A 27,066-nucleotide genomic window follows, 5' to 3' on the forward strand; every position below is an offset into this window, starting at 1 on the left:
AGTTGTAAAGTGTAAAATACCTCCATGACTTTACGGGTCGTTACCACTCTCGGCTCTTCTTGTTTGGTTAGAACACTATATATGTGCCACTGTGCGCTTGCAGGTGCGTGCGTACGCACCTCTTTAGCGGTGTTGTTGCTCTCACTGGCAATTATTTCCGCATGTCCATGCACTCTCCGAGCGCGCTTTGATGCGTCAGGCACAACAATTTCGGACTAAACCTCATTCAAACCAAACGTTAAGAGGAGTCTCCTCTCTTCTGTCGCCGCACGCTTCGGCGACAAAGAAGAATCGTGGAGGTAGCGGAGGCCCGTTCTGACGGGCACTGAAATTAGGAGGCAGCAGCACTGCATATCCTCGCATAGATTCATTTGCTGCTCGCGGATCAGTCACACACACGCATGCGCTCTCCTTCCTCCGCTTGCTCGCCACGGCGCCAGACAATATCACTCACTGCAGCCCTGAATGGATGATGTGGCTTTCGCTTGGCACATGATGAATGGCGTCTTGGTGCATGCTGTCACCGCGGGCTACTTTTATTTTGGGACGCTGCGGTGTCTCGTGGCACTTTAATAATCGTGCGTTGCTAGCGTGAAGTTAATACCAAAGGAATCACCATGCCTTGCCATGCGCGTGTTCGTATAAAAGCCGAGTGTGCGACTGGGAACGCGTACATTTTTTCGCTAAACAGACAAATTCGCTGTCGTAATCTTCGCTGTAGGGGCGTTCACAGCACATCATTAGAGTAGGAAACCGGTCGGCAAAAGTCATCTCCTTCGTTAAAGAGGTCATTTAGTAGTCAAGATGTTCGTTGTAGAGACATCCAACTGTATTTGTCTCATTTGCGCATTTGCACACTGCTAAACATATTTCAGCGCTGATCTAAATAAAACTGCAATATTCCGCGTCTCTGCTACACCGGCAAAGACGCGGGCGTTGTGTATTAAGGAATTGTAACGTACACAACGGAATAATTCTAATATAGGAGAGAAAAAAGTACATCTTACTTGGCTTGGAGTTTCTTGATTAAGCGGGCATTTAATCGTTTATGAATACAATGGGCAAAAAAAAAACAAGGGAGAGCATTTGATGCCCCGCGCCAAAACATGTGCTAATAATAACCGGACTTGTGAAATTTCTTGCAGAACCACCTATTTCCATCCAAATTTGAACTAAAAAAATAAGAACAATTCTTGCTCCCCGAATTCCGATAAAAATAAAACTCGAAAACTAAAGGTCCTAGACGTATCCTGTATGCGCTGACAACACAAAGGAAACGGCACAGAAGCGACTCAGGAGTTTATTTCTGGAATTTCGGCAAGCCGCCTTTTTTACACGCTTGCTCTGCGCATGCGCTCCTTTCTTCTGTGCCCTCCCCCGAGCTGCACTCTTTGAAAATGTTGAAAACACACCACTAGCTTCTAATGCGCTTGCGCAGCTCATGCTGGTGAAAGATGCAAGCGACAAATGGCTGCAGCTACCTGCCACTTCACAAACGCAGTTGCCACCTCGTGGAAACGGATCGCACAAGCATCGCCCGCGCTTGTTTATTTGTGCAGCCATGGAGGGAGGAAAGAAATCAGGACGTCGCCTCTCGTGCGCTTTCCTTCCTCCATTAGTGCAGCACACGAATTTTAGCGCACTCACCAGAGGGCGCTACACCTTACGAAAACGGCGCTTTGCCCAGATTGCGTAGATAGAGCAGCGGACTTTTCTTCAGCGGGCTGCGCGGATGACTCTCCAGCAGCCGTTTCTTTGTCTCTCGAGCACGCTTGAGACGGTTGGCACGTCGTGTCTCTGACATTTGTCCTATGGAGAGCGTTCGTCCGCCTCAGTCGCGAGACTGCTTTTAAACCACGGAACGACGTGGAGTCATGCCATGGCCTGCGAATATCCAAGGACGGCTTCCTGTTCAGTCGCACATGTACATGACCGGGCCAACCAGACTCACATACACGTGTGCGCCGCCCGCGGAAGCAAAGATGGCTTAGTAGTCGGTATATCTTTTTTTTTATTTTGTACGCAGTGAAGGCGCCTTCTTCAGTGCGGGGAGAGGAGGAAAGAAGTACCGCGCATGCGTTGCCTCCGTCGCTGCCGCTGTGTGATTTCTGGCCCCTCAGGTCAGTCACTGCTCACCAGAAGAGCTGTTTCGAAACGAGCTACATTCCTTTCGTAAAATAATTGTGATTGTGCTGAATGATGCTCTTTGCTTTGAGAAATTACAATGTCAACTTAGTCTGTGGGGTTTGGGGATGTGCCTCTTTAGCCGTCTTGAGCTGCCTGAGCGCGCGGCCGCTGTTGCTGTTTCGCTCATTTGGGACCCCCGTGGAGTCTCAGCGAGCGAAATGGGCGGTCGTGCTGCTGGTCCCCATCCAAGGGGAAGCTCTGCCGGGAACCTGTGTAAGTAAACCTCCCGCCCGTTCTTCCCTCTTCTCCTCGCGTTACCATTGGCTTTGATGAACCAGTGCAATGCACACAACGGACTGGACAAAAGGAAGACACGGCCGGAGCGTTGAACGGAGATTCAGAGCTCCTTCTTAGTTGTCCTCCTTTTGTCTAGTCCATTGTGTGCATTGCGCTGGTTCATCAAAATCATGAAAGTCCAGCTAGTCCAATAGCAAATGTTGCACAAGTTCCAGTTAGACCACTCCCAGGGACGACGCATACTGGAGCACTGTTTCGGCGCGAGGAGTGAGCGGGGACAAAGCCGTCAGTCACTTTCCCGTCCTTCCTTACAGTTCCCACTTCGTTTCCCTATCAACTACTACTAATGACGTACTGGAGAGTTGTTTCGGCCAGTTCAGCTCGATTTTGGGAGCGAGAAATGAGCTAGGAGACCACCACCGATCCAGGCAGCAACAAGGTGCGTAGCGGTTCATTCTCGGTTCCCTGGCTTTTGCCAAGGCCCATGAGCGCGGGCGGTGAACGCGCGCACCTTGAATGTCTTCTCTAGTTGCGTCCCGAATCTGTCGCCTCGACGAGCGACCTGTGTCTTCCAACACGTTCACCATCCTCCTTCATGCCCCGCGAGCGCCCTTATCTCCGCAGTCACACATGTGTATACTCCTTGATTTGCGCGCTCCCCAAGCAACCACAGATATCCGTCGGACGTACGAGCTAGATCCGAACGTCCTTTGCCGAGATCGGACGTCCAAAGGACGTACGAACACAATCCGATTTCGGATATCCGTATTCGTACATCCGCCGGACGTACGGACAGTGTCCACTTTTGTATATCCGCATGAGAGACGAGGTGTAGAGACGAGGTCCGAAGGATGTATGGCCGAGTATTTTCCCAGGCCATGAGTATGGACGTTTTTTATTTCACAGAATATTCGCGTCTTTCGTGTATGTATACTGTTTTATTTGCATCAGTTGGAGGGTTTGACGCGAAGATGTTTGTAAATTGGTGCGATTCCACTCCTACCTGCAGTGCAAGAGCCGCCAACGAGCTAAATTTATCTAAGAGGAGAAGCAGGTGTTGCAGAATTTTGCAAGAACTCAATGCCTAGTTTTATAATTATAAAACTTCTCCAAATTAGTGGAGTTCTGCGACATGTCCACCGTTTTGCTAGCTAAACTTGCCATTGAAACATTGAAACCATTCGTAAGTATCAAAACTCCCGTGCATTCTGCTATCACCATTATCATAGGTGTCACTTCGTGGTCAGTCCAATTCAATCCATCAGTACGGCTCCGTAGCGCTGTTGTTGTTTTGTTGCGTAGTGTTGTCGCACAGAGCTTTATAGCTCTGTTATTATAATGTGTGGCTTTGTTCGGTCTGTGGACGAAAGTAGTATGTAACTTAAGCAATTCGAAAGATACGGGAAGCGCCTGAAGCTCTTCTGGAACACCGGAATCCCGTACTGCGTCGACCTTGGTTTAAAGAAGGCTTAGTGCACATGTGATTGCCTACGAAGGTATGCATCTATGCATGCAGGTATGCAGTACACTTCTTGGAACTTGCTTCTAGGACAATGCAGCATGCTCATATAACATTCGTTCACAGGACAGTGGGAGCAGTAAGCGCGAGGAGATGGCTTCCACAAGTGTGTGCTGTTCTCACACTTTCGGGAGCCTACATCACACAGCTGCGGGAGCCCTCAACTCGCGCGACTAATTCCCACTCCTCTTCAAAGTTGCGGGACGGAGTATTGTCGCATCTTGTTAATTTTTAAGGCATCGCTAGGTTCACTGTGCCTATATAAAGAGTGACAACGCGCGAAAGGCAAACCGTAGGAAGCACGTGTAGTTCGCAGTGGTTCGCAACGGAAGCTTTGCGGCTTTCTGTGCACAGTCGCGTACAGTGCTGCGCAGGTTAGTGCCCTAAGGCCCATGAGAATAAATAAAGAACAGATACATTGTCAGATATGGTGTGGAAAAGTGAGAGCTGTTATTGCCTTATACTTGTGGAGGTGGTAAAGTGCATTGTCTGTTATACTTTGTGGGAATCCTGGCTTTCCGCCGTCGCCTTTGCGCGGCTGTGCCGGCCTCCCGCGTTGTTTCTCCTCTTTCCCTTGCTCCCGCCTCAGGCGGTGGAGAGGCGGCTGGGTGACTAATCACTGTCATTTAGCCACAGCTCCACCCCGGCTCCCCAAGGGCCTTTGCCATTGGCGCCTTTTGGTGGGAATTCGGGACCCGTTTTGGGCGGCCGCGCACCGCGCGACCGTCCGAGCGGGGCCCAGAGAGAGAGAGATCCCTCGGAGACAGCGTAAGGTGCGTACACTACTGTTTGTCCGAGCCGGCCTTTGCCGTTCGGACCAGGGCATACTCGAGCTCGCCCGCACGTGTCCTCTGACCTGCAGCGGCTCGAGCCTGTCCAGCGGGGTCCAGCGACCTCCGACAGGCGTACCTTGCGTTGATTGCCCACTCTCTCTCGCAACCGGCCCAACGGTCGACACGAGAGAGAGATCACAGCACTGCCGCGGGGACATTCTCATGCAGCGGCGTGCTAGCGGCGCGCATTGCTCTAGTCGCTTCGTGCGCGCAGCGGAGCCTTGCTCCTCGCGCGCCCCCGGGACGGGGTGACTAGTGAGTGTTTGTGTATCTGCTGAAGGACGACGTGAATAAACGTCTCCTTTGTGAACTTGGAGGCCTATTTCTTTGCGGCGAATCGCTCTCCTCCCAGCGGAGGTTGAGTGCACCGCATCGGTGTCCCAGTGTGTGTGTGTGGTGACGGCTGATCGGGGCCCTTGGCTCGCGCGAAGCTCGAACCCGCGGTGGTCGGTGGCCTGTGTCCACGTAGAAACCCACAACTTGCAGCATTAAACACTTCTATTAATTGTTTCCAATGTTTTTACTTGGGTTGCTGCATTGTGCCATTTGTTTTACATGGCCGATGTTTGCCGCATTCTTTTTATTTCAGAAATCCTGTGGGTGGGAAGATTACGGATGTGTGTCCCAAGCTTGCCACATTTGAAGAGTCACATTTAAGAAATTTTCCGAATATAACCCATTGCTCTGCTGATGTATCATCAACCATAATAAAATATGCGTGCTATGCATCAAATTGTTTTTGGTTTTATTGCATCGCGCGGAGTGAAAAAAGCACGCATGCACCATATATGCGAATATTCGAGAAAGATCCGCCAATGGACGTACTCATCTGGACGTCCGTCGGCGGGCGAACCGTATACCTTTGGCCACCTTTCGGACGGCCGACGGACGTCTATCGGCTGTTTGCGGATGTTCAGCGGACGTACAGAACATCCGAAACAGACCTCTGTCGGCCGTCCGAAGGATGTCGGTGGTTGCTTGGGTCGGCTCCGCCCGCTGGCCCACTTTCGGCTGCTGCTGAAGAGCTGTCAGTTGTACTGCGGTCTGGGGATTAGTGCAGTGTTTCTAATGCAGCTTGCTGAGTAATAAAAATTTATGCTTTTCATTAATGGCGCCTTCCTTCCTTCGGGGTGAGAACGCAGCCCCACGGTAAACGGTGGCTGTTCCTTCAGCTTGGTCGGGCCGTAACCTGCACGTAATGTCTTTATCCCACAACTTGGAGCGGTGTAATTCGTAGCCTGATATTTAGTATGCGCCAGTAGGTAGTTTCGTGATCTCTTCTAGTATGCTACTCATTATTGCAATGGTGCAAGGATTATCGCTCCTGCTTGCTAGCCGTGGCTAGTCAAGGCCCAATGCAACCAGTTCGACGTTCCGAATACGCATGTGAGCCAGAAACTACTCTTGGCAAAGAAGTACTGTTTCGTACATAAGAAGTAAAGAGAAGTGAAGTCGAACATTTCAAAACAACAGTTTATTTCCTTCGCATTGTGGCGTAGTAGACATGGCAAACCAGACATTTGTTTGGAATGTTTTTTTGTACGCGTTCTGATGGACGTGTTAACAAGACGAAAAGAGCCCAGCATGAAAATGCCATGACGCTTATGGTTGTCTGCAGACCAGATGATCTTGTCGGTTTGGTTTTCGTAGAGTGTACGGTATTAGGAGTAGGGTGATGTTTGGCTGTTTTTCTTGCTACGAGTGTTTGATGCCTGGTTTTATGAGGAATATAGATTTATCGGGGGAAGCTCGGCTTTATCTGCAAGGCTAATGAGTGTCGTTCCTTGATCGCGTCCCGACGACTTTGCACCCGGATGTAATAAATAAAACAATACAAAGGAAGAGAAACAATCTATAGTCTATGCTTCTATATACATGCATTATCATACGTACTTAAGACCTCTGGTGAAGAAAAAAAACAAGAAGGACCTGAATGTGCAGATCGACGCAGCGAAAGGTAAACACTTGGAGGAAAAAAACTTAACATGATACAAGTTGGTGCGGCATTCTTAGTCGAAAAGTTGGTGGGTGATTTCGTGCTCTAGGCAGAGCAAACATGGTCAAACTAGCTCCTCTCATACGAGTCATTGTCCTTGACTTGACCTTGCCGAGAATAACCTCAGCAGCCAACTACTCAGACGCGTAGACAACCACTACACAAACTCACAGACGTGCACTTTCATGAAAATGAAGACAAAGCCGGGAGGACGAACGGTCGGTCGGCGTGTGCTCAAAACAATGGGAAGGCAGACGCTGTGGGGAAAGAGCGGTTCACTGGGAAACGGCAACATCGTTTTTTCAGCTCATGAGGGCTACAACAAAGAACGCATTTCAGAAGTCGAAAGAGTTTCGTAGGAACTTCGTTACGTGCCGGCCAGTACATGCAAACACTGACGCGCTGCTAGCCAGTTAAGCTGGTGTAGCTTGAAGCAGCTTCTTTGTCCTTTTGTTCACGCCTGGATACGCTGACTATGATGCAAGCTGGAAATATAACGAAGGTTTGATTGTCGCTCGAGCGCCTACATTTGAGAAATGCCAAGCAGTCTGCCTTGACATTCCACAGGCACGCTCCACGGTACAATAGCGTCACTTATACCGAAAAATATGCTTTCTGCTCGTAATCACAGCGGCCTCTGACTGCCGCTAGAATGTTAGACGTTTCAGGGATGCGAAATATCGATTCAGAATGCGCTATGCGTTTACATCGCAGGGCCTCCTATATTCACAGCAATGCTTTGTAGGTTACTCACTGTAAGCAGTAACTTTTGTAGTGAAAATAGCAGAGGCGAGGATGAAGTTAACCTTGCCTGGCTCGGCTGCTCTTGTTTATCACCCCTGTAGGTTGCCGTTTCTCTCCGCCTGCAACTGCTAGGCGCTAAAGTAAAGCGAGTGCGCGCCGCAGCAGTCAACTCTTCGCGCGGGGTTTCAGCAGTGGGCGCAGAAGTATCAGGACAGAGAGAAAAGGGCAAAAAGGCATCAGGAATATGCGAAATGCGGAAGCTCAGAGTATAGTGCCCTCCAGAGTGGTCCCTTGAAGCACCGCGGCATACTGGGCCGCTTTAAGTTAAGCTACGTTACTCATAAACACAAAGAATCGTCAGGTGACGAGTGCCGCGCACTTTCGGCACAGATAGGTATATTATTATTTGATTTCAGTAGACCACAAGAAAGCTTGTCTCTGCACAGTTACCTGATTACCGCGAAGCATTCTGAAACTATGGTTCTAAGCTTCTTTTTTTTATGGAGTTCCTATATCCGTGTAAAACAAATAGTGCCGGAGTTCCCCTTAAAGTTTTACGGGGCTTTGCGAACAAGGGGTTACTAGAGTGCGTGTTCTACCTGCGTACGCTTATTCATGTTCGCCACGAAAGCAGCAGTAGTTGCACTGCGGCGACAACGTTGGAGCAGCAACGAACGAAGACACATAGGGCCATCACGTCGACTGACAGACACCTGCGTGTTCCTGAGCTAAAGAAAAAAACAGTGCGCAGAAAAAATGCAGGTGATTTCAGCCATCATCTGGGCACAAAGGGGCAAAATTCTTCAAGCTGTTCAGTGCCCCGAACTGTCTTGGCGAGGAGACGACGCGACTAGTAGAGGCATTGATATTTTTCAGCGAGAAGGAAATCGGCAGATCTCACAAAATAAGGACGGCATTCGGCAAAGTGTAAAGGCTATACGCAACGCAGCTATGCCCGGAACAAGCGCCGGCTATCGCAGTAAACTTCCTTTGCTCGAGCGACAAAGCAAGTGAATGTGTGACTAGGAAGGCTCCGCTAAGGAGGCGCCACTGCTCACCTAAACTGTTCAAAAGCGCAAACACAGCTCCGCACATGAATAAAAACATCTAAGGATGTAAACAGCACTCATGAAAGGACGACAGGCTTTTCCATTCACCTCAGGACCAGAGGTTGAAGAGTGACATCTTAATCATTTGCACATTACCAAAAAAATCACTTAGCGTTTGACAGACTAACTCATCAAACCAAGCTTGCAATGCGTTAGACACCGTGTATCACTCATTTCAGCAAGGTGCGCGGAGATATTTCAGGCAGCATAAACTGCGATGCTGCAACCTTGTTTGATGCCAAATCCAGTAAAGTCACATACAGTCCTTCTCAAACTGCTTAGAAAATACATGCATCAGCTGTACACAGCAAACCTAACAGCTCTCACCAACAATTACTGCATCTTAAACATGCTCTGAAATTTGCCAGAGAGGGGCCGCCTTGTCGATTTGTCGATATATTGCACGGTTGTAGTTGTGCAATGCAAATAATTGTGTACAGAGGCACCAATAACACCAGACTTGTAAGAACTCAGTGTGGCCTTTAAATGCATACAATTCAAATAAAATAGAACACATCGCCTGCACTAGCGACGTGTGTTGCGCACAAGTGACCACTTCCTAGCACACAGGAGCTCAAATCTAAAGACCAGAGCTACAAGTACACACGATGCTCTGCACTAATGTGGCCTATGCGCTGTTCAGTTCCCAAAGAGTACTGACCGTATGACTGCAAAGATCGTTTCATGCTCGCGCCGCCGCCTTCACAGCGCCTACAATGTACAGCCTTAAGGTTGGTCAACCTCAGGAACTACGAATTACATAGGGGCAAAAGTATGGGTGCCTTACAAATATAACTTTCAAATTGCCGCCATCATACCCGGCATCCATGTTATTAGCTTGTACGCACGACATCGGTCGCTATGGCAAAAATGAGAGCAAACAGGGAAATGGATGTATGTATTTCTTGTGACACGTTATCTAAACTCCACTGGTGGATTACACTAGAAGTCTACACTTCTTGAGACATGTGCTCAGCTGGGAACGTTGTAAGTTAATACAATCGTGCAGAAATATAGAGAACTTGCTACGTCAATATGCATTCAAAAGCCTCTCGGCTGATGATGTAAATGCTACTTTCATTAGGGTAACGAAGGTAGATGGGTGGCATGGCTCTAAATAGTGCCAAATTGTACTCATTATTCGACAATGACGATACTCGTCTCTAGCTACTGAGTAACAACTTTAACAAGGCTTTGGACCAAGTGTGTGCGCTCTATCCTAAGGGTCAACAGTCTTGACATATAGACATTTTCTAGCAATAGCGGTAACGTTGAGTAAAATAGCATCAACCCTGCATCACTCCCATATTAAGCCACATAATAAGCCTGTACAAGCTGGGAAATATTGGGGGAAAGGGCAGACGCAATAAACGCGGCACATTTGGTTGCTGTACTTAACTTGTCAGGAAATACATGGTAATTGCTCTTCATCACCACATAATGCGCTCAAGTAGAGGACGCCTAGAACTGTTTCATCAAACTGTGCGTTCGCAACTTGAGCGAAACATCTAGATTTACGTGGTCCGATTACTGGCTACAGCCACCACTGTGTTTCCTGAGTGTCTTCCGAGGCCTGCGCTTAAGCAAGCGCGCGATCGACCTGCTTAACTCAAGGCATCAGTCTGTACAGCTATAACACTGCTTTCACCGTTAGCAGTGCGCTGTTTCCGGCCGTCTGGCCCTCTTTACGTGGTTGGCCATTACGGCTTCGAGCGATTTGTCACCTCTGCTAAAGCACTCTATAGGTGCTTTTATATAAAGAGCTGAAAAAAAAAACATGTCCTGCTAAATGCACGTCAGTGCCGAGATCTCGCACATCCCAGTTGGCCGGTGAAGCCAGCTATCTGCAAATGTCTTAATAAATCACCTTCTGCAGTATAATACAGTGGTCAAAAATAAAAAGGCGTCTTTTGTTTTTGTTAAAGTTATCATTTTGCAAGCAGACGTCACGAAAATAACAGCAGGGAATGAGAAGATCTTCCCACAGTTTTTGTGCAGGAATGCGCATGCCGCATGAAAAGTGCAAAAAGTTTCGAACCCCATTCGTTTTTAGCCGTTATACGTGCTTCCAATGCGCAACTAAAATAAAATCCCGTAATTGTAGCCGGCAGCTTCACCTTTGAGATAAAACAGCGGCAGAGGACGCGCACAAAGGGCACTGACAGTTCGTGCCACTGAAGAAGTAGCGTCACAGGTGAATAGGCAACATTGTAAGCACTGTAGCTTGTCGTCAGTCGGGTCTGTCGAGTGCGAATCCTCTTACTGTACATATAGTATAGCGGTGCACAGCGTGTCAGACACGATGGGATGCACTGTCGCCACCTATTGCTGCTCGTCCTGGAGCCACTGCAACGAGGGTTCTGGTCCATCAGTTGCCTGTGATGCCCAGGGATCACAGGAAGATCAAGGCCTCCTTATCGTCCACATCACAGCCGCACATGCCTCGAACTATAGCTCTCGGAATCGTCGCTCTCTAAGTCAATGACCGTCTCTTCCCAACGAGACGTCGGAGCAACAGGCTCTGTCGATGCCGTTGACGACGGGCCCTCTTCGGCCCCTTGGGCGCGTTCGCTCGCCGCTGCCTGCGTGGGCTCCGACGGGCTGACGACCTCCGGGGAGCCGCCATCTTGCTCTTCCTCGGTCACCTGCTCCATCGGGGCGGCCGGCGCGCCCGATGACTTGAGTTGGAACACCTCAAAGACGTCCGGCGTTGAGCGCTTGTGGCGGTCCAGCCGTCCAAGAATCGTGGATGTGGGCGACTGGTAGGCGATGTACTCGCGATTGTCGATCCATGACGGGAACTCCCGCTGGCGGACGCCGCCGTCGCCGCTGCCGCAGCGGGCGCGAACGCCTGCCGCGTCAGGCACGTCGTCGCGCTTCCAGGGGAGCGTGGTCTCCGTCTCCGTCAGGGCCTCAGGCGGCGGCGGCGGCGAGTATGAGCGCGGAGAGCCTGCGCACCAAGAGCCAAAGCTACTTCAGCAGCTTTCCCACCCCGAACGCCCCGCGACTGTCTTGCACCGCGCTGAACTCTAAAGAACAAATTCTGGCCTAGCGTAAGACTCTTTACGACGATTTTAAGACTTGACAGCTCGTTACAGCTCTCCTCCAACCTTCACTCGTGAGTATGTCAGCACATGGTGAACGGTTACTATAACGATGATAATACAAACATTCGCCACCTCGTGAGGAAGTGGAATGGCCTGTGTAACTGCCCGCCGCCCAGCCACAGTGGCGGAGGATAAGAATTTCTAGCCATGCCTGAAGTGTTGGTCAAATGCTTTAGGCGAATCCCCCAAGGAGGAGTTCTGTGGAAGCTGTAGAGCTTTGCAATGTATCCGTATGGCTGCACTTGGGTGGATGCCAATGAGTAATTACTCCCCTATTCTTGGAGGATTCCCCTAAAACATTTGGCCAACACTGTTCCCATTTCGAGTAACTGGTCAATTCGCTCTCACCCTACCATATGCTAGCCGTCCCGGTTAGCTCAGTTGGTAGAGCGACTGCTCCGGTGAAGCGGTGATCCCGGGTTCGAACCCGGACCAGGACCAATTTTTCTTTAACTATGAAGTTTCTGTGGAAGCTGTAGAGCTTTCCTTTTTAGCCGCATGGCTGCACTTTGGTGGATGCCACTGAGCCATTACTCCCTTATTACACGCCTGAAGTGAAGGCCACAGCTCACAGCCAATTCGCTCAATTGCAGTAACATGCAGACACGATAGGATGCACTGTCACACTGCAGATGATAGCTCTAAGAGCCTTCTCCAACAGTTCTTCGCCATCGGCCCCACGTGCATAACCATGTGCTTCTCAACTCACCTCATATCTCGTTGCTCACAAGCTGCCACACAGAATCCTCACAGCTATATTGCTCACTACACACCGAACTCCTCGCCCCATTTCTCTACATGAGAGGCGCTATATCTGCACCACACGGGCCACGCATCTTGTTCCCTGTTAGTACAGGAGGCGTCCAGCTCAATGCGAGTGCAACTCACCCTTGGCGGGCGATTCGTCCCGCGGACGAGCCACGAATACGATGCCTTCATCATCCCCGCCTTGCTGTAGGCTGGAGTTCGCCTCGGGCTTAGATGTCGCCATACTGGACGCTGTCAGTTGGCGGCAGTCAATGTTGAGCGAGCAGTCGCCGTTCATTGGAAGACTGAAGCGCAGTTGCGGCTTATCTGAAAGTAACCATCATTATTAGTACGGCTGCTTCGGAAACCTACTGCACTTTTCAAAGGCAACACGTTCAAAAGGGCACGGACACGTTGTGTTCACAGAGCCAGAGCGACTTATTACTGCTGCAGGATGGTGAGAACGAACACGTACGCGCCCTAATTTATGTTCACCTCTCTTTAACACCTCATACATGAAGTCTTATTGCAGTGGTCCCAAACTCGTGTATAACTCCAAGCCCCATGCTTTCGTTGTATTGTTCCCCTTTCTCGCTTTCATTTTCGCTACCGCAAGTTTCTCCCTTACCCCACTCGGTTCTTGTCGCCCGCCAGTGTTTCTTTTGTTTTTTTCTTTAGTCGTGAGTGCAGGACGCACTTATGCACCCAAACGGTAGGATTCTTGTATATTGAAAAACCTTTTCAGCTTGTGTTGTCCTGCACAACTCATTTTTTCGCGCTTTGCAGGTATATAAAACCTGCGCTGTTAGAACGCCGCTATCATTGTTAGACATTGCTGCTAACAGATGCCAGTGCAGGCCGCTTGGGCATGCAGCCACGAAAATAAAGCGAAACCCTAACTGAGGAGAGACGCGTGTCTCGTTTATAGCGCATGCTTCTTGTCTCGGTGCGCACGGTGTGGTCCACTCCTGCAGACGCGAGCTGCGTACAGCTGCGGCGCACACTGCAGGCACTTGGTGTCTCAAGATTGGTGGCAGACGGCTATTGCTTGAAGTTACTTCCGTTCACAAGGCCATTGCTACGATGCTGCTGCCAGTAGAGAAAGCTCCAGCTTAGAGTCCCTATACACGCCTGCACGGCAAGTAATCGCTTCCGCATCAGTTGTTATAACGAGCCTATGACAGATTTATGCCTTTCCGCAGTGCTCCGGAAGGCAGGCCTCAATCAGACGGTGTAAACATTTTTTAGTGTGCGTGTTCGCATGCATTGCATGTGCTATATATGTTTTTCCATAGTTTTCCCCGTCGTCATCTAGAGTAGCAGGCTAGATTTGACCAAACCGCGCTAATGACGTAGGCAGAGTGTAGTGACACAAGACAAGCGCTGCCTATCACCAACTCGCTGGTTTTGCCATCGTGCCGCATGCTGCATGCAGCCGAGGCATCCAGTCCAGATTTCATTCTCTGCGCGCGGTTCTTTAATGCGCCTTCGTTCATATCTGTGAGTGTGTGTGTGCATGAATGCGTAGGAGCATCGGAGTTCGATTGCACTTGTCGCCAGGCCTAAACAGTGTTTGCAAGGACGCGCGCGATAGACGCTCTGCAGACACGCACGGTTCCGTAACGTAGATTTTCGGACAGGTCCTACTGCCCTTTAGAACACAATATCCCAAGTACCCTTTAGCGTAGTAAAACACTTTGCGGGGCTAGTTGGTGATGCACTTTATTTTCTTCAAATTTAAAGAGCGCTAACTTTTCAGACGAATACACAGATAGACATGACAGTGCCCGTCCAGTCATGTCTATCTGTGTATTCGTCTGAAAATTTAGCGCTGTTTAAATTTGAAGAAAAGAAAAATTGCGCCTCTCCCGTAACCGAGAGTAGAGTAAGCATGAAATGTTTACGGGCCTAACACAGGCTCCATTGCTCGGCTTAAGCAGCTGTGACGGTGGCGGCATTGAAATCCAGGACGATGCAGAAGCATACGCGGGCACGACGAGACGCAGGCCTGACAAGAATGTACAGGGTGGTCCACTCTAAGTGCGAACACAGCTCCGCGTAGCCGAGCTCCGCGGAGCGCTAGCGGATCCGGCGCGTTCGCGCATCGAAGCAAAGCCGCGCAGGCGCACAGGGGCCCGGGGCAGGAGCTTCGTGTCGTCTGCTACAGCGCTGCGCGCACCTCAAGCGAGGTGCAAGCGAGGTGCGCGCCAGCGCGGTAGCAGACGACACGAAGCTCCTCCCCCGGGCCCCTGTGCGCCTGCGCGGCTTTGCTTCGATGCGCGAAGCCCTTAAGAGATCACGTATGACAACGAAGTGTATCGTGGCATTTATGTGCTTTTCGCTCGCGTTATTAGAAATCGGAAATTATAATTCCGTGCATCATCAAATGCACAGCTCAAGTGATATCTTGATGAACATTGAGAAAACACTTGCAGCAGTTATTTTTTGTGACTCGTTTGGAGAGCAACCGGCGCTTGTATGCCGGTCCCGTAAGAGGGCTTAGAGAGTCTCGTTGAAACTCTTTAAATCTCGTACGGTGCCCGGATGTTCTCGTTTCAGAGCCCGGATGAGTAGAATTCAGTGCCCGGATGTTGGCTCTCGGTCTCGGCGTGACGTCACCACACTGCCGACAACGGGAGCTTAAAGAATTTCATGCTTAAAAAACCCGTTAGCGTTAACTAGCGTGGTCCTTGTGCGTACCTCCGTTGGGGATCTTGCGGGGCTCGTGCGCGTGGCGGCATGTGAGCTGGCCTGCATCGTTGCCCTCGTGGCGAGGCAGGCGGCCGTTGCGCGCTTTGCGCATGCGGCGCCGCTCCTCGCCGAGGAAGGTGCGGATCTGCATGCGCGTGTGATGGTGGAAAGCCGGCTGGTCCTCGGGCACGTCCACGCGGTCCTTGTACAGTCGCTTGACCTGCGCCGGCGGTGGCCGCAAAGTCCGGTGTGAGCCTCTCCATCCCGCACCATTCAGGCGTGCAGTGGGAGGCAAGTGGCGCATTCCCTTTCGAGCAAGTTCAGCTGAGCTCACTGAGCACACGTTTGGCGGGGATGCTGAGGGCCAGTTCTTCAAGCCCTACAGAGTGGCACTCACCCCGGACACTAATCAAACATGTAGCGGGCAAAGCCACGATGGCGGGTTGTCTTTACCGGAATACGAGATTCGTGCATGTTGCCAGTCACCTCTTACGAGCACCCTGCAAGAGCGGGCGCTCATAGAACGCGCTTGTGTCATGCGCGCACAATTGTCAATAAGCGCTTTTAGCTCGGTCGGTTGCCGACCGGTCGCAAAGGGGTGTCACCAGGGGCGTCATGACACAAAGAGGCGTCATTTTGATTTCCATGCTGACTGTTTCATGCGTTTCCGTCTTTTGTTCTCCGCATAAAGCTGCCGTTAAAAAACGACCCAATTGGAGATCTCTTTTACAACTAATACAACGTTTCGATACATGTGTAATGTACACGTGTAATACTTATAAAGTTAACTATTTACCTAGCTTATTAAAGCATAAGAATAATCTTTTGCGGCTGTACGCGATCGGCAACAATTATGCTGCAGTGCATTTTGTTTTTCGTTCAACTTTTTTCGCGTGAAAAATCCTGTGTGAGTATCATTGTGCCTGAACTCGTACAGCGATGAACAATAACGTTCCACTCGGACCTAAGATGCCAGAGAGCTGCATTCATGATATCCTGGCGCTGTATCCTCAAAACTATAGATTTGCTCAAGGGAGCTGCCTCATTATCTGGAGAACGATTGACACCTAATCACCATTTTAATTTCCTTCTTATCGGCCGGAATCTCAAGCGCATTGCGGAGAGCGGTGGAAGGGAGAGGAGGGAGCAGGAATATAAGCAAAAAAATTCAATCAATAACTGCGTAATGAAGAGCGGGACAAATCATGCTAAGCGACTAGTATACAACGTCTGGCGGAAAGTGGTTATTCTCTATAGTCGGCCGACTTACAAACCGGTTACACACATTTGCATCTTGTTCGCTTCTCGCTTTAAACCTCACTTGATGGGGCATTCCACCAATGACTTTAAGAGAAGTGTGAACCTCGCGTCTCGTATGATGAGCGGCTTTTTCTGGAGATATGCAGCCTTGCAAGCACGCACGGCGGCTCTCATCGCCTGTCGTCGCAGTGGTAGACTTTACGGCCCTTCTCGTAGCCCCCGAGAAACAACGCACTGTGCAAAGGCACTGCGGCTGGTGGCGCTCACCTTCCTCGAAGGCTTGAACATGGAGTCCGACAGGATGTGGTGCAGCTGGGCGTCCGCGTAGTCCTTGCTGCTGGGCGAGTACTGCAGCTCGTTCATGTCGAAGTTGAGCACGGTGGCCGACCGGTCCACGGGCAGGTCGAGCTCGCGCAGCGTGTCGCCGCTGGCCGACGCGGCGCCTTTGCTCAGGTTGGTCTGCGTGTAGCTGCGGAAGAGCGAGGCCAGCGACACGCCGTGTTCGCCGTTCATCACGGGCACGAGGCTGTTGTTGTTCTTCAGCAGGTTCATCGCGTCGGCCAGGTTCAGCTTGGAGTACGTCTCGATGATCTTGGGCTCACGAATGCTGTGGTCCTTGAGCAGCATCGGCCTCAAGAACCGATTGTTGTAGTACTTGAACCTGCGCGACAGAACGCTTGTGACGAGCCGCACAGCGGGACGGCACCAGACGCACGAGCGCCACTGCAACAAGGGAACGCAGACACCCCCGACCTAGGTTCAGCTTAAAAAAAAAAATACGAACCTGCCGCTCAATATTCGTTACATAGGTGAGTCGCATATCATTCAAAGAGTACAGCGAAACCCAGTTTGTCCACAGCGATTCACATGCTGCAGTGAGCGGTAACGAAATCGACTTGCTGTTGGGTTTAAGAGACAGTACCTGTGCATAAGTGCACGCCAACAGATATTGCCACTTATACAAGCTCCGCGAATTCCGCAGCATCCTGCAATTGTATGTGTATTCCTTTGGCCCCGTGACGCACTCCTCGCGAGCTATAAACATGGCTGGAGCGCTCTTCACTCGCACTCAGAATAGATCAAGGAGCGAAGATTGCACTCAAGAAACGTGCAAATAATTAAAATAAACAAAACTGATACGTCGAGCAAAGCGCGTTTGCTATTTTCTCCAAAGAAAAAGAAAACTTCATTGAAGAACAGAGGCGCTGTGAGCGAGTCTATAGGTGTGTTCGTCCCATAGCTTTTAGACTGACTTCGCGATGACGGTGCTGACTGGTCGACTTGCAAATGTTTGGAAGCTCAGCGACGGTTGTCCATTAGTAAGCACGAAAGTGCGACCCACTGAGTATAATACCGACGTTAAAGAATATCATTATCGGAATGTCGCCAAGTGTATTCGTCTTCCAGGGAGGCGGCGAACAGCACGCGTCATTCTTTGATGCTTTCTCACGGATGTCAAATGAAGAATAAAAATAACTTGGAAGTGCACTGTTTCCATTACAAATGATTCACAGTCGCCAAGTCTGCAATGTCTGTCTCAAATAATGTCTGTGGAACGACAGGACGCTGTAGACTGTATGTAACCAAGCTCGGAGTGCTCAGTCGGACTTACTTGTCTCGTATTTTGTAGTTGCCCATGAACTGACCCGTCACGTCCTCCAGGCCAGCCATTAGGTGGTCCATTAGCTGCAACAGGGACAATAATTAGTTTTCATAAGCGCAATTCATCACTAATGAGCAGCCTTACAATTTCACTGCTGCGGTATACTTACCCTGGTGTGCAGCCTTTCGTTCATAGACATTTGACCCTTGACACTTCGTGGAACATTGAGCAGGCGAACGAGAGGCCCTATTGTCATGCCCTGTGGGAAAAGAAAAATGACAATAGGTGTCAAGGTTCGGCTTGCCCAGTAAAAATTTCTTCCTTTTTTTTTTTTTTGCAACCAGAGCTTTGAAGTTTAGTCTGTTGCCTGTGTTTCTCCCTCTCGGTTAGCGAGGAATATCGGTACACGAAGGAGGGCAAAATTTCTCACTTTAATGTCTAGTCGCTGCCATCGTAGAAGGCCCAGTGCATGCATTTACATCTCGCACGTTGAAGACTTTCTTCATGAAGGGCCTTCGGTTTGTTTTTCGCGGTGATTATCACGGAACAGCCCGTTTTAAAAATAAACCGACCTAAACCACCTGAAAAGGAAGTGCTGGAGTTCATATTGCCCTTTTTTCCTTCGTAGCAGCTGGCAGTTTTTTAATCTATAGCCTTCAGAGAGGAAAAGGATGCTGCAGTAGATGTTACACTGGACACCTGGTCATTTCTTCTTTAGGCTAATTTAGACAAAGGAACATAAAATGCTGAAAAATGCTGTTTTAGATGTCGCTCAAATCAGGCATTCGCGTCACAGACCGTTCGGATTTGGGATAAATTTCTTCATTTATTACCCTCATGGCACACAAAGGGGTTTACTGGCACGGTACTGAGATCATTCTTCTGGAGCTGGTAGCCCACCTGGACGAACACGGTGAAGTAGATGACGGCGATGGTGGTGGTGACGAGCATCTTTTTGGTTGGTATAACTTCTTCGTTGACGACCAGCACCAGGGCGAAGGCCACGGCTCCCCGGAGGCCGCCGTAGGCCATGATGAACTGGTCCACCTTGTTGAGCGCGTGCACGCGGAACCGGTTGATGGGCCACGTGAGAAGCACCACGCCTGCGCACACGAGACACAGTGGCCCTGTCACGCCTGCCGCTGTAAGGCCTGGGCCGGCGGGACTGCAGCTGTGGCTGAGAGGCCCGCGCTAGCTAGGGGCTGTACTAGCAGGGAGTTATTAAAGTCGTTTGCTTCGAATTACCTACGTCACTAGCACTAGAAGCGACTACGACAGCTGTAGGAGAGAAGAGAGAAACAAAGAAGTCTGGTGTGCACGCACAAGGCGAGGATAACTGGGTGAGGCGGGACACGGCAAATATAGAAAATATGGGATGATGATGGACAAGTCGACGCGCGGATAAATTAACAAAGTGTACAGTTACGCTTTGCTTATTTATTAGCGTACAGTGAGGCGGCAGAAGTTTTTATCGGTGAATTCTCTCTCTCTCTCTCCTTCTAGACCGCTGTCGTCCGCAGTAGGGCAAGAAGTTTCCGCGATATTTCACTCTGCACAGAGGTTTCTAAAAAGGGTACTAAGCGTCAATAAATGTGGCTGCGTCTTACCGACAGAACGAAAGACAGTGATGAAGACTATGGTGAGGATGACGAACCAGGTGTTCCATTCGTGGATGTCATTCACCGTTGAGACGCCAAGGAACATGAATATAATGGTTTCCGAGCAATTGGCCAGCATCTTCATGCCATACTTGAGCGTTGTATGAGACTTCTGCGAGATGTTTTCCTCGACGTAATTTTTCATTGTGAGACCACAGAAGGTCAACCTGCAGGAAAAAAAAAAATGCGAACGAAACGCTATGGCGTGAAATTTGGACATAGTTGCACCGGAGTTAAAAGCCTACGAGCCTCTCCCAGTGATCTCCACTTAACCCTGTCCTGACATTTTTAGCAACTTCTTTTCATGCTGCTATATTAGTCACACAAACCATTTTACTTCGACGTATTGATGCTTTCTTGCTCTCCCTGCCCGCAACGGTTTTGCAGTGTTTACTGTTTTCTCCGCAAGGTGTGATCACCTGGATGGTTAAACACCGCGAAGTCCTACCTAGAAAACAAGCGGCACTCATCCTCTAGACCGTGTCAGAGGAGGATGCATATGGTTATACTCACGCCAGGATGCCGGACAGATGGAACAGCTCAGCGCTGAGGTAGGACAGGTAGCCCAGGATGAAGACGAAGAGGGGCTCGATGGCGCGCACGTGGTGCGTGAAGCGAGACACGAAGGCAGCCACCAGACCCCAGAGGATGCCGACTGCCGTGCCGCCCAGCGCCACCACGAAGAAGGACGCCACGCCGTACACGTAGTCTGTCGGGATGATGTTCTCCGTGCCCATGTCCGTGTAGCCCTCGAACATCCGGTACAGAACCTGTGGCGCACCACGAACCCGCCGTTTTTTCGCTTTGTTGCGCAACCAGCCGATTCACGGTCTTTTTCATGGGATTTGAAACATGTACACACTCGGTGTTGCACAACGTATAGTAATCGCCAGCGTACTAGGCAATCACGAAGCTAGCGCGCCGTTCCAGGCAGCCACTTAGTTTTTGCGTTGGGCCATACATCATGTGCGACGATAGGTCTGCTAGTGACTATGACTCAAGTTTACAAAGGCAGCTAAGAAAGTGTACCATGAGTGACTCTGCATCGCCTGGGCCGCTGCCATCTGTGGTTGTAATCACATTGTGTTTGGCTTTCCCATCATTGAATTTATGTCTTAAAGTGCCGATTTCATTTAGAAAGTAAACGCGCGGCCAATTGAAGTGATCAAGTCTTTGCTCACCGGTCATGCACCAGTTTTTTTAAAGAACTGTAAAAAAGATGCACTCTTTTGCGCATTACTAAATGAAATAAGTGTTGATCATTTTCACACGCAGTGGAGATTTTTACGTACGTGGCTGCTAAATACACTGCATACGAAAATGGCCGCGCGTTCAAGTACATCCTTCAAAGCTAGGCCTTCAATAAAAAGAACAAGATTTGGATAGCAATGTATACATTTCGATTCTCGACGTCTTTAAAATGCTCGCGGTCACCGTAGGTGTACGGTAAGGCGCTGGAAGAGCAAAACGAATGTTCGTACTTTATATTATTTCTTCCTGGCGCCAAAATTGTACATCATGGTACTTCTGCACTATAAAACTTTTCTTTTTATTCCAGTCTGCAGCAACGGTTTCTAGCGATCGACAACATTGTTATGAATTATTCCGCCGGACTTTTTGTAATACGCAGCCGCTACAACAGATAACGGAAGCTTGCAGTTACCAAGAGCGGACAGTCCTGGAACGTTCGCATAGAATCACAATAAATTTCTAGTTTATTTTTTTTTTTGCGAATAAAATTAGCGACCGCCGCCCCTTCTGTCTTCTCAAAGCTGATTTAGTATCCGGGTTTTTGAAGAAGAAAATGCCTGCGAGCATTTTGAGAAAACGATCTTTCTAAGAACGATATTCTTGGAGAGATACACTACTGAAATTCAAGTATTCGGCCATATTAGTGGACCGTTGAGCCGCACCAAGTGTCATTTATTTATGCTAAATAGTTAATTATCTCTCTTTTAAAACAGAAGAAAAAGAAAACATTACTCATAAAAGAACTTTTGTGGGAGATGTTTGGTCCTGGAATCCCTCTCCAACGTCAGCTCTCACAGAAACATTTTAAAATAAACTATACTACATTTGTTCACAAAACAATTTTATAACCGTGCCCAGTTTCAAGTCCTTTCTACCTTCCATCAGCGACCTTCTCACTCGATTTTGAGTGGTCCTTGCCAGTGCCTCATTGGTACATTTTTTTTCACTCACAAATTTGCTTCATACACTCGAAAGCTACATGTCTGCGCTCATTTCTCAAGGTGAAAGACAGCGCGAGCGCGAAGAAAGGGGGGGGGGGGGGGGGGGAGCAGGGGAGCAGTGGTACACAGCATGCACAGACTGCTGTCGACTGCGCAGGTGTGACTGACCACTGTGACGGCGTCGTTGAGCAGGCTTTCGCCGAATACGAGGATGTAGAGGACGTCGTTCACGTGGATCTCCTCGAAGACGGCCAGCACGGCCACAGGGTCCACGGCCGAGATGATGGAGCTGAACAGCAGTGCGTCCAGCAGCGGCACGGGCGTGCCGTAGAGGCCGCTCAGGCCCACCGCCCACAGGCAGAGACCGATGGTGAGCGCGTTCCACACGGTGCCCAGCACGGCGTACGTCATGATCGAGCCCAGGTTGTCGAAGAAAGACCGGTTGGGCATATAGTAGCCGGCGTCCAGCACGATGGGCGGCAGCATGAACAGGAAGAACACGTCCGGCGTCAGCGGCCCCACCGACGTCAGGCCCGTGTAGAAGAGCAGCAGCCCGATCACCACGCCGATCACGATCAGGATGCAGCTCTCGGGGCATATCAGGTGCAGCTTTGGAGTCACGTGGAAACCTGCGGCACAGACACCACGCGCGCTGTGAGATGGCAGCAGAGCTAAGCGGTCAGGCACAAGCATGCGCACGCACCAGCATCCTACCGCCCCGCAAATGCCTGGGAGAAGCCCGATATACGCCTTGTTGGGTCCACAGATGTGTGACCGCCGACGGCTGAAGAGCAATGACATCAGTTTGACCTTAACGGAGATGATGACAGTGAATGACAGCTGATGAGAGATCAGTTCGGGAATAAGCAACTCTGGTGTTCAGTGGAGGGCATTTTGCGGTGCCCAGTTGATCGAATTGCTTACGGCCTGATTACAGTTTCGTACGCATTCAGAGTAATTTAAAGATTTAATGGGCCCCGCCACGGTGGCTCAGTGGTTACGGCGCTCGGCTGCCGATCCGAAAGACGCGGGTTCGATCCCGGCCGCGGCGGCCGAATTTCGATGAAGGCGAAATTATAGAGGCCCGTGTGCTGTGCGATGTCAGTGCACGTTAAAGAACCCCAGGGGGTCGAAATTTCCGGAGCCCTCCACTACGGCGTTCCTCATAGCCTGAGTTGCTTTGGGACGTTAAACCCCAATAAAGCTAAACCAAACCTAAAGATTTAATGGTGTGTTTGTGAGAACAACATATAGAGTTCCGACCTTTGCAGCATTGGGTTCTTGGTCAACGTCAGCTGCAACAACTAAATTATTCTGGTGCATTTCAGACCGAAAAAAAAATACACCGAAATTTTGAAGCGATTAACAGAGATGGAGAGCACGAGTTGGTAACGCCCCCGTGCTGTAGTTTATATTTTTTGTTTTACATTGCTTCGCAAGAAATCTAACACAAGCCAGGAATATCAACGCCGTACGTGCACCCAACTGCAACTATGAGCTTGGGTGCAAAAGGCGAAACGCTAAAAAAAAAATTGTCTTTCGACGTGCGCTTCCTTCCTGAAAAACGAGAATAGCCTTTCCCGCGAGATCTGTATTGCGATGGCTCTCCGGCGCTTTGGGTGAGAATAGGGGGCGCGCCGGTTATCAGTGCGCACATTGCGATAGCCGCACTCACATCCGCGGCCTCAGGAGCCTTCCTCATGGCGACTATAAAGGCGAAATGCGGTCGAGCCCGAGACTATAGCGGTCCGGGGGCCCCGTGGCGCCCCGCTCGCGAAGCCACCACTCTGACCCGCATGGCGTGAAATGAGCTCAAACCCGGAGACGGGTCGTCGCCGCGCCGCCTTTTTGCTAATGTCGAAACAAACGCGGAAGTGCGGCGTTTACAAATTCACCATGCCGATAGGGACGAGCGTCTCGTGCCGAAGCCTGCGCGCGGACTGTCGATGCATGACACTCAGTCTTGCGATGTTGTGAAGCTTTAATAACAGTTTAATTTCAGCACGCTTTGTTGTCAAGTACAATCGTGGAATATCTGCAGATAGACAGTGTCTTACCCCTCACTTTGCCACATTTAAGAAAACCGTTCATGACACCACTGCTTGGAAAACATACCACAACATATATATTGACCCTGTTTCAAAGTATATTTACCAAGTTACCAATGTAGAGTTCGTTATTTCAGTAAACGCATACTCAGCTTGTAAATCTTTTCGCAAAAAATTCCTGCAGGGGTAAAAGTTTGTTGCGCACACTGACCAGTGTACCTCCAGGCAGTGTCTAATTACATGTACTGAGCTTAGAAATAAGCAAAGTTGTGCAGCCGTGAAAGAAAAACATTGGAGCTTAAAGAATTTATTGCTATTACTTAAAAACGTTCCCCGAGTTGCCTCAAAAGCATAAAAAACAGCAACGTTTGTAACGGCCAGGTTACGTGCTCACTTGAGTACTGACGTCGTAACGCGTCATGGATGTTGTTTCGACGGTGCAGCTCAGAACCTTGCAAATTCTAGTGGCACGGTCTAATAACGGTACATGACCCAGAGCGTAGCGAATGATTTTATTGAACAGTTTCATAGTGGTGTTGGCTAGGCTAACCAGAACACTCAAAGGTGTCCCTATCATGGAAACGACCGTTCCACCAATTCAGAGCACCACACTAATGCCTGAATTTGGATAGTCCATGTAGCCACGCTATTTTTACTACTCTACGCAGAGCAATGACGCTCGTCAGCTGCATTAGGCAGCTCTATGAAAGCAGAAGCTCCATGACCACACCCCGTTATGTTGAGGAATCGAGCACTGGTCAAGTAAGAATCCCTCCCGTTCATGCTTGTGCAGCCCCCCCCCCCCCCCCAAAAAAAAAAATAGTAATAAATAGCGAAAAGACAGAAACCTATAGGGATGGCACAGGGGCTGCCTTTCAGCTCATGTTAAATTAATGCTGAAAGACAGCGCCTGTGTCGTCAGCCAGTGCTCGCAATATGAGGCCATGCAAGAGCGTGGACGAAAACAAGGCTGCTGCCTCGCAAACTTCCGAGCCGAACAGAAGTGTTGAATCGAGAGGTGCGCGTGCTCTCTTTATTCCGTGTCACGTGCCGGAAGACGCGAGCCGGAACTGTGGGGAGAACGGATCGGAAGTGCGCCGCGCGACGTGATCGCGCAAGGGGCAACAGCCGTTCCCCTTGCCGGCGTCCGTGCGCGACTCCCGTCGCCAATCCCATGAGCAAACGCGCGCCCGCACGTCGTCGCGTTGTGGCTCGCCGTCTCTCTTGAGGGTGAGACCTCGTTGCGTACTGAGGCAGACAAAAGCCCCTGCTCCTTGTATTTTAGCTTAGCCGACGTGCATACGCAAAGCTAAGCGACCAACTCTTCCTAAAGTCCTCAGGGATGTTCAGTGCTCTTTGGGCAGCAGAGGTTTGGTCTGGGCTAGGTGCGGCATTTGTTGGAGCTTTTTTTTTTTATGAAATCGCGCCTAAAATAAAGTCGTCTCTGGACATGTTTGTAGCGCGTTTGTGTACACTAGCTGTGACTGACATTTCCCCATATGTGCTGTCAACAAAATACAGACCTGGCGCAAGTAACTGCTAATTAGTAGTTTCTAATGCATGTGATCTCGGGGCAGGAGGCGTATGGCCAACGCTGCCGCGACTCAGCGCTGCACAAACTCACACGTCAGCTTCAGGTTGTATCGCCGAGCGCGCGTCAGCTCAAGCCCTAGATTGCCGCATGACCTCGAAGCAGCCGATCGCTGACCCACAGTTGCCTACAGAACAGTTCACGGCCACTGCTCGTTCAGCGCGTCATAAACGCACTGGGCGACGAGGGTTTGTGCAGCCACTTTGGGAGCGCCGTGCTCAATGAAGTCAGGCTTTCGCACTCTCCACAGCACTCGAGAGAACGACGCGACGCTACCGGGTTCCGCGGCTTCCTCGAGCTCTGGCGTTCGCGACATTGCTGAATGGTTACTTCAAATCAGATTCGTGTTGAGAGAAAAGGCAGCGCCCACAGGGAGCGCAAATTTGGCAGCCCTCATGGCGCCTGAGTCTGTTTTGGGGCCACTACTGCTGGCGGCGGAGCGCGCCGACCTAGATAAAGAGAAGGCGGCGTGATAAATGCGTTATTGAAAAGCGTGAAATGAATAGGAAGGGAAACAAACTTACTTCGCCGTAGTCAAATATTTGTCTTACGGCGGCGTGGCTACAGCAGAAGTAGAGAAGGACAAAAAGAAGCGAGCGGGGTCCGGCTTCGTCTCTAAATTCAGCCTCCGGGGCAGAAAATCGCGCCGAGAAAAACCTTCGCCTCTGAGCGACACAGCCAGCAGTCATGGGCCACTCCTAGAATAGACGTCACGAGCACGGGCAGCAGAAGCGTGCACTCCAGGTCTGCCACGAGCAGCACCGCCTGCGCCTGCCTCGGCGCGCCTCCCGTGGATGCCCGAGGAGGACTTGCACGCACACACGCCACACAAGGACCAGTTATTACCCCAGCGCACGCCTCAGTCTTAACCCGCTACTTTCGCTGGCGCCAAGCGCACACTTCGCGCGGCGACGCAACCTGCGTCACTTGGAGCACGCCGGCGTTGCCTTTCGAGCGATGCCGCAGGGCGAAAGGAAGAGTTAAAAGCCGCCAGGCATCCGCTGTCACGCCCAGAGGGAATGCGCATTATCTCAGTGAGTCCCGTGTTTGTCTGCGTGCGAAACTGCCTAATGAAGGTCGAGAGGTTTCAACACTGCGCCGAGTCATTTGTTCATGCACTGGGCGGGGAAGCATTAAGCAAATTGCGCGCCGCAGGCAGCCGCCTTTATGCAGTGGTCTTCAAGAAAGGACGCGCGTAAAGCGGTCGGACGAGTGGAACGGCAGTTTTTCTAGGACTCTAAGGGCTTCCTTTCGACATATCGCATAACCAACGTGCAAACGTCTGAGTTTATAGCACGTGATGGCAATGCGGTCAGAAGTGCGCAAAATGCCACGCCATATAGTAAATATACGCGCTAGAAATCTCTGCGACGACTGCACGTTGTCGCCTCTCAGCTTGCGCGTGCGGTCGGACGACTACGGGCGGTTTTAAACCCATGTTCTGTCTGTACTCGGCTTTTTCGGGGCTTTCAAATAGAAACAAATTCAGACATACAAACAAGCAATAATGCCCGCAACGCGTCAGCAAAAGCAGCAACAAAAAA

The 27,066-nt window shown here is 50.3% G+C and overlaps 1 protein-coding gene across 1 annotated transcript in view; it reads right to left on the minus strand.

Annotated features, from left to right (window-relative positions):
- Positions 1 to 6,235: 6,235 nt before the first annotated feature.
- LOC149351607 (sodium/hydrogen exchanger 3-like) overlaps positions 6,236 to 27,066 on the minus strand; it is a 164,747-nt gene continuing 143,916 nt past the window's right edge. Inside the window, exons 2-11 of the mRNA XM_089580931.1 lie at positions 22,052 to 22,512; positions 20,205 to 20,461; positions 19,641 to 19,858; positions 18,934 to 19,136; positions 18,203 to 18,292; positions 18,043 to 18,116; positions 16,698 to 17,091; positions 15,180 to 15,390; positions 12,621 to 12,806; positions 6,236 to 11,575 (exon numbers count right to left, since the gene is read on the minus strand). Of these exons, the coding sequence (XP_089437057.1) occupies positions 11,052 to 11,575; positions 12,621 to 12,806; positions 15,180 to 15,390; positions 16,698 to 17,091; positions 18,043 to 18,116; positions 18,203 to 18,292; positions 18,934 to 19,136; positions 19,641 to 19,858; positions 20,205 to 20,461; positions 22,052 to 22,512 (2,618 nt within the window). The 3' untranslated portion in view covers positions 6,236 to 11,051. The remainder of the gene's footprint in view (positions 11,576 to 12,620; positions 12,807 to 15,179; positions 15,391 to 16,697; positions 17,092 to 18,042; positions 18,117 to 18,202; positions 18,293 to 18,933; positions 19,137 to 19,640; positions 19,859 to 20,204; positions 20,462 to 22,051; positions 22,513 to 27,066) is intronic.

This window comes from Amblyomma mixtum, chromosome 3, assembly GCF_055824585.1.
Source record: "Amblyomma mixtum isolate Tamu chromosome 3, ASM5582458v1, whole genome shotgun sequence".
NCBI classification, from domain to species: Eukaryota; Metazoa; Arthropoda; class Arachnida; order Ixodida; family Ixodidae; genus Amblyomma; species Amblyomma mixtum.